Below are 12428 nucleotides of genomic sequence, written 5' to 3'. Positions count from 1 at the left end.
AGTCCACATGGTTGTCCTTCAGCAGCAATCAGGCAGCAGCACCCTGTTCCTTATTGTCTATCTGTCAACTGCTGTTTAGCCATGAATGGAAGTAACATCTTGTAGAATGAGTGCAATGAAAGGCACTGCATAGAAAATGCACGTATGAGGATGTAACTAACAGAGGAGGAGCTGATGATCAGGCACCATCACCACCAGTCAACTGATCTTTTTGATGATGTGTACTACAATATTGAAGAGCCAGTAGAGAAAGAAGAGATTTTCTCCAACTTCTCCCCTGCAGGAAGAGATGGGAAATTTGGTAACTTACTAAGGACCTGATTAATGGTGTGTGATGAGGTAGCACGGAGGCGGATCTCTCCTGCAAGTAGCTTGGCTGATGGCATCTCTTGCTCAGAATAGAGGGAAGTTGGATACCCTCTTGTAGTCTGTGTTGTGGATCCTTGTGGAAGTGTAGAGGAATGGAAGAAACTTTGGGATGTGATGGGGAGACAGGTTAAGGGAGGGGAAAAAAGGAAATTATATCTTTCTTCTTCGAATAGATGCAGATGTGTATTTCAAGTAGGTGTGTGTGCACCCTGCTTGCCAGAGCCTTTTACCTAGCAGTATCCATAGAGGGGGCAGCCCTCGTTCCTTTAGCCCCTCTGTTGGCTATATGAGACAACACTGCCTCAAACACCTCTCCCCCTGCCCCTCCCACCCTCAGCTCCTTCTCAGCACCCATCACCTGGAGTCAGAGCTCTGTGTGGCTATCATTTCATAACTTTGCAATTCATCCTCTTAGGCTAGTTTTATTGTATATAGTCAAGTTAGTTAGAGTAAAAGTTTTAGACTATAGTATAGCGGTAGTGCTCCCTGGTGACGCCCTCACCAGCATTCAAGCATTGCCCTTCATGTGGAGTGGCAATTCCTAACAGTGACCCCTACAGGAGGTGGTTGCTCTGCCTTGACAAAGTCCACCTTAAAGTGTGCTGTTCAATCTGTAGATCATTTAAAAAGATGACTCGGATGGCATGAGACCTTCCCCCTCAAGCAGCACCTGCTTGAACAGGCCCTGAAGCAGGCCTTGGTACCGAGTCAGTTCTCAGGCCACAGATCGCCCTCCAGTTCGGAAAGTGCTACTGCCTTCCATTGTGGGTCAGGGGCCTCCAAAGAGGTGCAGGAGTAGTTCTCTGTCATTGGTACCAAAGACGAGGTTTCCAAAACCAATTGTGAACACTCCAGGTCCCAGGGCAACTCTTCTGCCTGCTCTAAGAAGAGTGCAGACTGGCAAAGGTTGGCTCTGGTGTGTGGAATAGCACAGGTTCCTCTGACCCTCCCTTGGTACAGGGTAGGGAGGGTAGACATCTCATACCATCGACTCCAATTCCGGCCTCCAGGTGTCCAATGAGTCCAGTACTGGCGAGAATAATATCGGTGCCAACAGTGTCTGTGATGTTAGCAGACCGACTCTACCTTTCAGTCCTATCTTTGCTGCTGTTTTAAGATTTTGCAAGGCTGGTGCCCATGATGGACCCTCCCCAGCCCAGTTGGAGCATGTTATTGAACTCTCAGGCCCTTTGTCACCGCACCAGGAAGCCCCCCTCCTGGGGGTTGGTATGAACACTGTACCGGAGCCAGTACAAGGTTTTTCAGTACCAGGCCCTTCCTCAGGATCAATGCAATTGACGCCGCAGATGGTTCTGTCAAGGTTGTTGCTGTCCCCTGGGATTGAGGCACTTGGGTGCTCTGTTACCAGTGTTTGCACTGGGACCGACCTTGCATGCAGCACTGATGTTGCTGACTACATTGGGAGAGCCAATTCTTTGTGTCACAGATGAGTTGGATAGCCTGTTGGCTACCTCCCTCAGAATTGGGATCCTCTTGCTCCGCTTTGTTGGAGGAAGTTCAAAGGCCATCAGTAGACTAGTGTGGCTACCGGGTTGGCATGTGTCCCATGGCTGGGTTGGAGGCCCCTGGCCTGGCACCTACTGGCCACCAATGCCTTACCCATCTCAGTGGCCCCCTTGGGCTTAATGGGAAGCTCCTTGCTCCCGGAGGTCTTGCTTATTGTCCAAGTCAAAAGCGAGATTGCCTGCTCGTGCTGCAATGGTGGCTGCAGTTTAGGCGCCCACAGTTCCCCTTCCTGTGGAGCCGCTGGAGTTTCCTTGTCTGGAGATGTAGCCTCAGGAGCAGGACCTGCCTTTGACCCAGACAACAGCCTCATCTCCCTCCCCGGCCAATGCAGTGCTGCCTGGTTTGATCTCCCTTTCCATCCTGGAGGACTTTAAGGCATACCCAGACCTTTTACATTATGTGGCCTCATCCCTTTGGTATTCAAGCAGAGTTTCTCCAGGAGGATACCCACAAACTCCTGGACGTTTTCTAGCCCTCCATCCCTGGGATCATGGCCCTCCTAATTCATGAAATGCTCCCAGATCCTGCGAGAACCCTTTGGGATATGCCAGCCTCGGTACTGCTGATGGCCAAGTGCTTGGAGAAGCGCTATTTTGTGCTTGTACAGGAATATGAGGGGTTTTATTCCCATCTGGCCCCACTGCTCTGCTCTGAACATTCAAGATGCTTACTTCCATGTGGCCATTCTACTGAACCGCAGGAAGTTTCTTTGCTTCATGGTAGGGGACTGCTGCTTTGAGAATACTATTCTACTGTTTGGTGCCTCTTCTGCTCCGAGTCTTCACCAAATGAATGGCGGTGGTCATGGTGTACGTCAGGAGGATGGGAATCTATATCTTCCCCTATCTTGACAACTGGTTGCTGAAGAGCAGCTCCAGCGAGGAGGTTCTCGCCCACATCAATACTACGCTATGTTTACTCGACTGTTTGGGACTCATTCTAAATACCATGAAGTCGACCTTGGCTCCCATTCAGCAAATAGAATTAGTTGGGGCCCTATTAGATTCCATGAAGTCCAGGGTGCTCCACTAACTGACCACTTCCAGGCCATTTGACAGCTGTGCCTCTGTTTGCAATCACAACCGTCCACAATAGTTGCATTTGTCTTAGCCTATTGGGCCACATGTTCACTTGTACACATGTATGACCATATGCACCTAGGTCATATAACTCTCCAAGTTGCATCTTTGCTCTCTTCAGATGTGACTCAGGATGGCTTATCTTCCTGCCCTGTATTCTTTGGGCAGCTTGGTTCTCCTTCCTCCATCAGTCCTGGAATCCTTGCACTGGTGGGAGTCCATATGCAATGTGTGCCAAGGGATCCCCTTCACTAGGCTTTCTTTAACCAAGTCAGTAGTTACTGACATGTCCCTTCTGGATTAGGGAGCGCATCTGAACTCTTTGAGGGTGCAGGGCCTATGGTTGGAACAGGAAACCTTGCTCCACATCAGCGTGCTGGAGCTTAGGGTCATCCACAAGGCACATTATGCCTTCCGGGACTGCAGCAGGCATTCAGTGGTTCACATACTCACCGACAATACCGCCACAGTGTACTATGTGAACAAACAAGGGAGAACCCACTCCAGATCACTCTGCCTATAGGCAATCAACCTGTGCAGTTCTGCATCAAAGAGGACATCACCCTGACAGCTGTCCACTTACCAGGAGCCCAGAATCATGTCAGCAGGCTTTTCTCCCCGAGCCACAAATGGTCCCTGAAGTTAGAGACCCCACATTGTGAAAACCATCCAAAGGACAGCGCCAATCAACCTCTTTGCGATGAGGGAAAATAGTAAGTGTCGTCTATTCTGCTCTCGGGAAGGGCTCAGCTCAGGCTCCCACTGTGATGCTTTCCTCTGCAGCTGGCGGTCAACTCTGCTGTATGCATTCCCTCCTATTCTGATCACTCCATAGGTCATCGCTAAGCTCAAGGCAGATCGAACCAGGCTCATCCCGATTGCCCCATCATAGCCAAAGCAGTGCTGGTTTTCGGACTTCCTCGCCCTGTCAGTTCAGCCTCCCATACCACTTCTCCTTCCTGACCTCACACAGGACTGTGGATGCACTTTGCTTCTGGCGATCAGCTCCTTGCACCTTATGGAGTGGCTGCTGCATGACTGAAAGAGGAGGGAGAGCACTGCTCGAGGTTGTCCAATAGGTCCTATTTAACAGTAGGAAGCCTTCAACTAGAACAGCCTACTTGGCAAAGTTTAAGTTTTCAGTATAGTCCTTGACCCGTGGGACCCATTCAGTGGCGACTTCTATCCAGGACATCTTGAATTACCTGCTACACCTTCAGGAATTTGACTTAGCACTCAGTTCTCTCAGAGTACACTTGGCAGCAATATTGGCATTTCATCCACCTATCCAAGGGAAATTGGCATTCTCCAGTGCAATGGTGATGAGATTTCTGAAAGGACTTCTCTCCCTGAATCCTCCAGTCCAAGAGCCAGTCCCCTTGTGGGACCCGAACATGGTCTTAGCAGCTCTAATGGGGACTCTATTCGAGCCCCTTGCTTCCTGACCACTACCCCTCCTGTCTCAGAAAACTGCATTCTTGATAGCTATTACCTGTGCCAGGTGGGGGTGAGAGTAACAGGCCCTGATGGCTGGGCCTCCTTACAGTTCTCTAAGGACAAGGTTACGTTCCGGCCACATCTGAAGCTTGTATCCAAGGTGGTCTCTCAGTTTAATTTGAATCAAGCTGTGTACTTGCCTGTATTTCCCTGAGCCACATTCCTCCATGGAGGAACAACGCCTCCATACATTAGATGATAGACCAATGGTTCTCAGTGGTCCCAATGGTTCTATTTACCATTGTGGTACACATCCAATACTACCTATAGGGCCCTGAAGACGTCACATGGGCCGCAGCTCTGTGCTGATTGCGCCACAGGTTGAGAACCACTGGTCTAGCCTTTTTTTGAACAGGACTGAACAGTTCTATGTTTCGTGTCACCTGTTCCTATCATATGCAGACCCTCATGAAGGGTCAAGCAGTCTCTGTGCAGACCATCTCTAGATGGATAACATCTTGTATCAAGACTACATATGAGATAGTGTCGGCTACACCGCCTCAGCAGATATGGGCATATTCAATGAGAGTGCAGGCAACGCTGGTGACTTCCCTCAATGACATTTCCATATTGGACATTTGTAGGGTGGCCACATAGTTATCCATACATACATTTACGGACCATTATGTGATCGCTGCTGCTTCCAGAGTAGACGCTAATGTCGGAAGAGCAGTCCTTACTCAGGTAACCTCCGAAATCCGCCTACAGATGGAGGTACTGTTTGCTAGTCACCTACTTGGAATGCACATCTGCATCTACTCAAAGAAAAAGAAACTGCTGCTTACTGTACCTGTGGTTCTTTGAGATGTGATGCAGACATGTATTCCATGACCCACCCTCCATCCCCTCTGCGTCAGTCTTCCCCTGGACATTTGGTGCAATGGAACTGAGGGGGTCTGGCAGCATTGCCTCATAGCCAGGGGAGGGGCTAAAGGTAGGAGATGCAAGCACCACCCCTCTACAGGTACTGCTAGGCAAAAGTTTCCAGTGAGCAGGGCGCATGCTCACCTATTTGGAATACACATCTGCATCGCATCTCGAAGAACCATACTTACAGTAGGTAACTGATCCCAGTCTTTTACACCATGCCCGTCACCACAGTATCTGATGAAAAAGGAGGATAGAGATTGAGATGTGATAGATATGTACGCATCATTAGATGGAGAGAAAAAAGGTAGTGTGAGGAACTCGGGACAATGTGAGAAAATAAAAGTACAGAAAAGTCAAAACCAAAAACCCAGAAGGAGGACAAGAATAAATGCAAGAAATAAGTTGAACTTGAAATGGAGTAATAAATCCCCCCCCCCCCCCCCAAAAAAAAAAAAAAAAAAGATTCCCAGGTCTGTGTTGTGTCAGGAAAATTACCATAAGAGATTGTGGGGGCAGGAGGGATGACTCTGAAATAGAGGGCTAAATATTTTTCTTCACTTCTTTCCCTTTACTGTCATGTATTCCAGTTTTTCATTTTGAAAATAAGGCAGGACTTAACAAACTGGTGAAATGAGGAGAAAAGAATTAGATATGTACATGACAAATAGTCTCTTTCCAAACTGTGATCATTGTGGGTATTAGGACATCCACTGTTATGCCAGATGTTGCTTTTTCTTACCACCTACTTTGCCTCATTACCCTGAGGAGAGCATTCAGTGTTTTTCTAATGGTCTCAGGATATGTCCCACTTGTGTCTTCTAACTCAGCAGTATTATATGGATATTTAAATTGCATCCGAAATTTTGGCCATTTTCTTAGATCAGACTTCCTTCCTAGGCTGCTTATCTCTTTGTCAAGGAGATTGGCTTACTTGCCATAGACTGGTAGCAGTTGACTACAAAAAACAACTAACTGTAACCCTTTTCATCAACACCTACTTACCTTCCTACTACCTCGGCCTCTTATGTTCCGGGTCCAGTATTTGAAATATTACACTGCTGGAATAGGGAAGTTTGAGGTTGTGTCTACATGATTGACAGCACTTTATTTTGTTTCTGATGTCTGAAGCCAAATTCTCAATGGTGTTAACTTGCCTGATGTGGTTAGGGTGAAGGACTAGAAAAAAGTAAATAGTTGATTCTTGCCTAAAAACATGTATGCTATTAATGTGTTTTTGTTGTATAGAGCCAAACTTGGAATGCCCCAGTTTTTAAGTCCTGAAGCACAGAGTCTTCTCCGAATGCTCTTCAAACGAAACCCTGCAAACAGATTAGGTAAAATACTCATATAAAAATAATTATTTCAGCTAGTAGTTCTTCGCAGTAAATAAACTACTATTCACAGCCTTTTTTCATAATAGGGGCAGGTCCAGATGGAGTTGAAGAAATTAAGAGGCATTTATTTTTCTCCACAATAGACTGGAATGTGAGTACTTTGGTAAAAGAACGTCTTTTAGGAAATGTTTGTTGACGGTTGTTATAATTATTTTTAATTTGGTTTCACCGCTGTCTTCTCTTTAGAAATTATACAGAAGAGAAATTCATCCACCTTTTAAACCTGCAACTGGCAGGCCTGAGGATACATTTTATTTTGATCCTGAATTTACAGCGAAAACACCGAAAGGTAAGAGAATAGTTAACTGTAATTTAGGTATTCAAAAGTAGAAGAAACTTTGTCATTTTAATTTTCAGAAATTGTTTTCTATCTGGTTAGATTTGACTGACTACATGTACAAAACCTAAAACTTCATTATATGAAAGATTTTGTATAAGCCTGTATGTATATATGAACTGCAGTTCGTTACTTGTGCATTTGTATCATGAGGATGCAAAAATACTTTATGTAAATAACAATCTCCAAACCGGTTTATAGTGTAAAATTCCTTTCCAGTGTTGAAACTATGATTTTATGCTCATTTTTATTCAGTGCATATTAGGAATACTGATTACTTACTGCTTTTGGATTTTTTTAAATAAATTGGAAAGAAGTCTTCCTGAAGACATTTGTTCTGTTTTTCAGATTCGCCTGGTATTCCACCTAGTGCTAATGCACATCAGCTTTTTCGGGGATTCAGTTTCGTTGCTATTGCATCAGATGATGAAAGCCAGGCAATGCAGACAGTTGGGGTTCATTCAATTGTTCAGGTGAGTGCAATTACTGAAGAATAAACATAACGAATGAAAACAAATTATTTAAAAATGAGTTGTCCTTTGCATAAAATATGATGTAGCTTTGTCACACCTTTCATAAACAAGATACCTAAAAACACTTAAAATAATTAATAGTACTGTAAGACTAGGGTTTATCCTCTGTTCTTCGTGAAGTGTCACGAAAACGTCGTCAACTAAAGACAAGAAAAATACACCTCAGATTATTTTATCCAAAGAACAGCACCTTTGACAATGCAGAACCTACTGCTTCTGTACATTGGGTGTGATCAGGCATGGGTTTTGACCCCCTAAACAGCAAGCATTTTAGCATCTGAGCCATAATGACTGTTCAAATATCTGAATAATCCAGGCTTAACATTTTGAAAACATTTTACATTTTCTTTATAAAGTCAATATTTAAAAAAAAAAAAAGTTGCCCGTGGATCATTTTCCCCTTTGTTATAGGATAAATGTTGGGTTCATACTATGCAGCAAAACCCCTCTAAAATATGACTTGAAACTGGAATGTAGAGATGGTTTGGATTGCCATTTATTTTAAATCCTGTAGATTATATCCTGCCCTTCCTCCCTATGCACACACTTTAAAAAAAAAATTATAAAGAATTATGCCAGTCTAAAATACTACTTGAACACTTTACATGTTGTCTGATAACTAACCCAATGTGTCAGGGTGCATTGGAACTTTTGGTTTCCTAGTAGAATTGGGAGAACCGATTAAACACAGACTCTCTCACATTAATGATTGTGACATTATTACTTCTGAAAGTAGTTCACTTGGCCTGTTAGCTGAAAAATGCTTACTGTTTCTATATGCTCTGTTGTTGCTACGGCATATTTTTGAACAATGAAACTCTGGTCAGACACATCATTCCATGAAGGATGACATCAAGCTGGAGTTAGGGGAGAAGTATGCATCATGCTCTTTTTTTTAAATTTAGATTTGATAAGGTTAGCATGGGAATGTATTTCATTGTTGGAGAGTGTGTGGAAGAAGGAGGGATATGAAGTCCTGTGGCCAATAGTTATGGGGCCAACAGCATGGAGAAATAGCAGATGTGTTTTTAGGGAAAGAAGACTAAGTGGGTATAAAAGAAAGTAACAGGCCCAAGTAGGATTTTTAAGTAAAAATTTTATTTCTACCACCTACTTCTGTTAATTTTTTCTTCACATACATTCAGAAAGCATATTTAATTGCTGAAAACTTTTCACTTGTTTGTACAGAAAGTTAACAAATACTTCTGATAAAAAATGATATCCTGTATGCTGGTTGCATAGACAATTTGCAACCATCTGAGTGTGTTTAATTCTTCAAAGTGATTGACCAAAATGCGAACCACTTCTTGAGTTCTCTAATTACATCCTTTTTACTACATCGAGAATGCTCATAATAAGTTTATTTGCACACACTATATGCTTCAGGTGTTCAGTGGTGAGGATTTGTGGATATTCATGTACTCATCGAATCATATTCATAGATTTGCTGGGCCAGATCATCTAGTCTGACCTGTATGGTTATAGAATTTTCCCAAATAATTCCTAGTGCATACCTTTTTGAAAAACATCCAATCTTGATTTAAAAGTTGTCAGTGATGGAGAATCCACTTGACTGTTGGTAAATTGTTCCACTTTAGACAATGGTTTGTTTAAAACATGAATTTTAAACTGAGTGTCCCTTTAATTTATCTGTCTCAAGTGATTTGGATACAAGTATGAATATCACCCCATAAAATATAGCTACATTTGGTATTTGTGGTTGGCTCATACATGTACAATGACTTGTTTTTCATAAACCATCATTTCCTCAATTTGCTTCAGAAAAAACTTGTGGAATTTGCCCACATAAAGGGTGTACAGTGTCAAGAAACTTAAATTGAAGAGAGTGGGATATGGATTGGAAGAGATTGTCTTCAAAGGGAAACTAAAGAGGGTTGAGGGGAGGAAAGAGAAGAAAACACTGATTATTTTCAGTAGCTGCAAATGTAATTTGTAAAGTTTAAAATCACTTTTAATTGGGATAAATTCAGAGGGGGCTGAGCAAATAGGAGCAGGCACTATACAAATTGGCATTGGCTAGCTCCTGTGTATCCTCAACTGCCATTGACTTTAGATGTGTTGAACCACTTGCCAAATCCATTTTAGTCTGTTGGCTTTCAGAAAGTTCTGCCCAGCTATGTTTCTGGCAAAGCCAGCTTCACAGAAAACTTTACTTTGAAAGTCCACCTTAAAACAAGTTTGCTCTCTTGGTGGGGTGGGGAGTATAACAGAGTTGGGGCCATGTATTCTCTTGGAGTTTTTGCTGCTTATTGCCCTTCAGTCCTGAATCTCTGCCAACAGTTTTTCTGCAACTTCTGCTGTGCTGTTTTCTTTGCACAAACTTGCAGATGGAGTTCTCTGTACCGCTTCCTCCTCTTGTAAATATTTCTCAAAACTTCTCTGCTCCCTTTCCTCCGTACCCCTTCAACCACTTCCTCATTCTTATTTCCCCTTTGCATGTCTGCAGGATACCCAGATGGCTTCCTGCTAAAGTTAGGCATCCTTTGTACAAGCTCCCCTACTGCTTCCCTGTATCAAAATACCATTTCCTTACCATGCAAAAAAGGCTGACAGTCACTCATTCTGCCTTTTATCCCCAGACTCAGATGACACTTCTACTTCCATTCCTACTGATGCCTGCAATTCCCAGTGAATTTGATCTGTCTCTAAATTTCTCATACTAAGACCTGCACTTGCAAAAAAAAAAAAAAAATTACCTTATTTTACTGTTCATATTTTGGCAGATGAGACCAGAAAAAATGGTATTTCTTAAGATTAATGGGAAGTCTTCTGATCTGTTTTCTGTTTCATATTATTTGTTTAAATTAACAGAGCAGGAATCCCAAATGTAGACTTGTCATAGAATTTCTATGATATGCTATAAATGGATGGGATTTATATGATTTATAATATATCTTACTCAAACAGAAGGATTTTGAAAAGATTTTGACCTAAAAAGATTATTAATTTAAACTATAGGGAACAAATATTTCCAATTGATTTGTAATGTAGATGATGATGTATATTTTTAAAGTAATCGTCAATTAATAATATTATTTTGGTAGCAGTTGCACAGGAACAGCATTCAGTTTACTGATGGATATGAAGTAAAAGAAGACATTGGAGTTGGTTCTTATTCTATCTGCAAGAGATGTATACATAAAGCTACCAATATGGAATATGCAGTTAAGGTAACCACTGTTAAAAAAACCTCTTAATTGCTAACAATCATATTTTCAGAATTTACAGTCATAATAGGTCAATGTTAGCTTAAATTTATCTACCATAAACAAAATAGCAAATTGTTTTTTTCTTAAATGAATAGAAAAAATTGTGACTGCAAATGTCACGTATTCATTAAATTTCATGTTTTGTTGCTATTTTATTTTTTTTAAATGTTCCCCATGAAACGCTTATCTAACTCTCTTACATGCATGCTTCTGGGAGAGAATATACACCAAAGAGACTGCATTACTAAGCATTATTACGAAGTATATTATTACTAAGCATTATATACAGAAATGACAATGATTAGATTAACTTAAATATAATTGTTTCTTTTAGTTCTGAAGTAGATATATAGATGATCACATAAATCCCTGTTCCTAGCTGTGCTGTTTGTGTAGTTTAGTACACATTGGCTTTTTTTTTTTCCAGAGGGAACCTCGACTCTGCATTTCCTTGCTTTTTTGTTGGTTTAAATCATTAATATTTTAACAAGGTTTTTAATATGTTAAAAAGCAATAAGCGATGCCAAGTGAATCAAATCTAGCTTTCAAAAATGTTACAATATTGAATAAAAGGCAATAAAATTTGTCTTACCAATGGGGATATCTGTGTAACTGTCAAAGCAGGAACAGAGTGTGGCGAACTTTTTTAAAATCTTAGTTATATTTTGAAGCAATTTACCTTTTAGAATTATAGAACCATTCAGACATATGGACAGAATTGTTCAGTTTGGTTTCACACTCGTATAGTGTGATATACAGGCTACTCACAAGGAACCCTTGAATTCCAACAGAGGTATTTGTTTACATGCCATCAGTCTGGTTTTCGTCATAAACTGGATACATTTTCTGTAAAATAAGATGTAAGATGCATTTTGGGGGGAAGTAGGTAAACAAATTATCTTTCATAATTTGAATGCATTGAATCTGGAATAAATGATTACCAAGTTGAATGTTTCACTTTCTAAATTAGAGTTCAACATTTAAGTAAAATTTGGAGAAAAAATTATTTTTCTGTGGTTTTTATTCCAGTAAAAACAGCTACTATATATCCTGCACATTATTTAAAAAAGTATAATTTAACAGTTCGTACGTTTGCCAACGCACTCCTTGCATGTAAAGGCCCCAGTGCAGCATTTCTGCTGCAACAGCGTTGTGATGTGCACCCTTTGACACATCCATAGGTAGCAATTTCTGCACAGCTGTCGGGGATTGGCTCCAGTGACGTTAGCTTGGGTACCAGTTCTCCATTGTGTTTGGTCCAACCCATATTTTCTGGTGAGAGTAGTGTGAGATTGTTGCAGTTTGCCTGCCTCTACTTGAAAGTGAGCTCTTTGGATGTTGCAGCACAATGCATCGCTTGTTAGGGTCCATGCCTCCAGTGATCAACACTTGGAGAACAATATCACTGTGCCTTGTTGCAGCTCTGCTCATCAGGTAAATTGTACATGTTGCAGATCAATTTTTCTGCTGAAATGATTGATTCATTTTGGGGATCATCCTTCTCTCAGTTTATTTGAAGTCCGTGTTTCTCCATGGATACTGTCTAAGCAGTTTTCTTGCTGTGGCCAGCAATATGGGAAAGAGTATCACAG

At 41.8% G+C, this 12428-nt stretch overlaps 1 protein-coding gene across 7 annotated transcripts in view; it reads left to right on the top strand.

Moving 5' to 3' along the window:
* The window catches only part of RPS6KA3 (ribosomal protein S6 kinase A3), a 124884-nt gene that overhangs the window by 77365 nt on the left and 35091 nt on the right, over nucleotides 1–12428 (top strand). For 5 of the 7 annotated variants that reach the window (XM_073357139.1, XM_073357119.1, XM_073357150.1 and 2 more), the window contains 5 exons: nucleotides 6588–6676; nucleotides 6763–6827; nucleotides 6923–7025; nucleotides 7422–7546; nucleotides 10672–10797. In XM_073357139.1, the coding sequence (XP_073213240.1) occupies nucleotides 6588–6676; nucleotides 6763–6827; nucleotides 6923–7025; nucleotides 7422–7546; nucleotides 10672–10797 (508 nt within the window). The remainder of the gene's footprint in view (nucleotides 1–6587; nucleotides 6677–6762; nucleotides 6828–6922; nucleotides 7026–7421; nucleotides 7547–10671; nucleotides 10798–12428) is intronic. The other 2 variants (XM_073357129.1, XM_073357159.1) reach the window with 2 other exon arrangements.

This window comes from Lepidochelys kempii, chromosome 1, assembly GCF_965140265.1.
Source record: "Lepidochelys kempii isolate rLepKem1 chromosome 1, rLepKem1.hap2, whole genome shotgun sequence".
Taxonomy (NCBI): Eukaryota; Metazoa; Chordata; order Testudines; family Cheloniidae; genus Lepidochelys; species Lepidochelys kempii.
The sequence above is the reverse complement of the archived record's forward strand: the minus strand, read 5'-3'. Positions and strand labels throughout refer to the sequence as shown.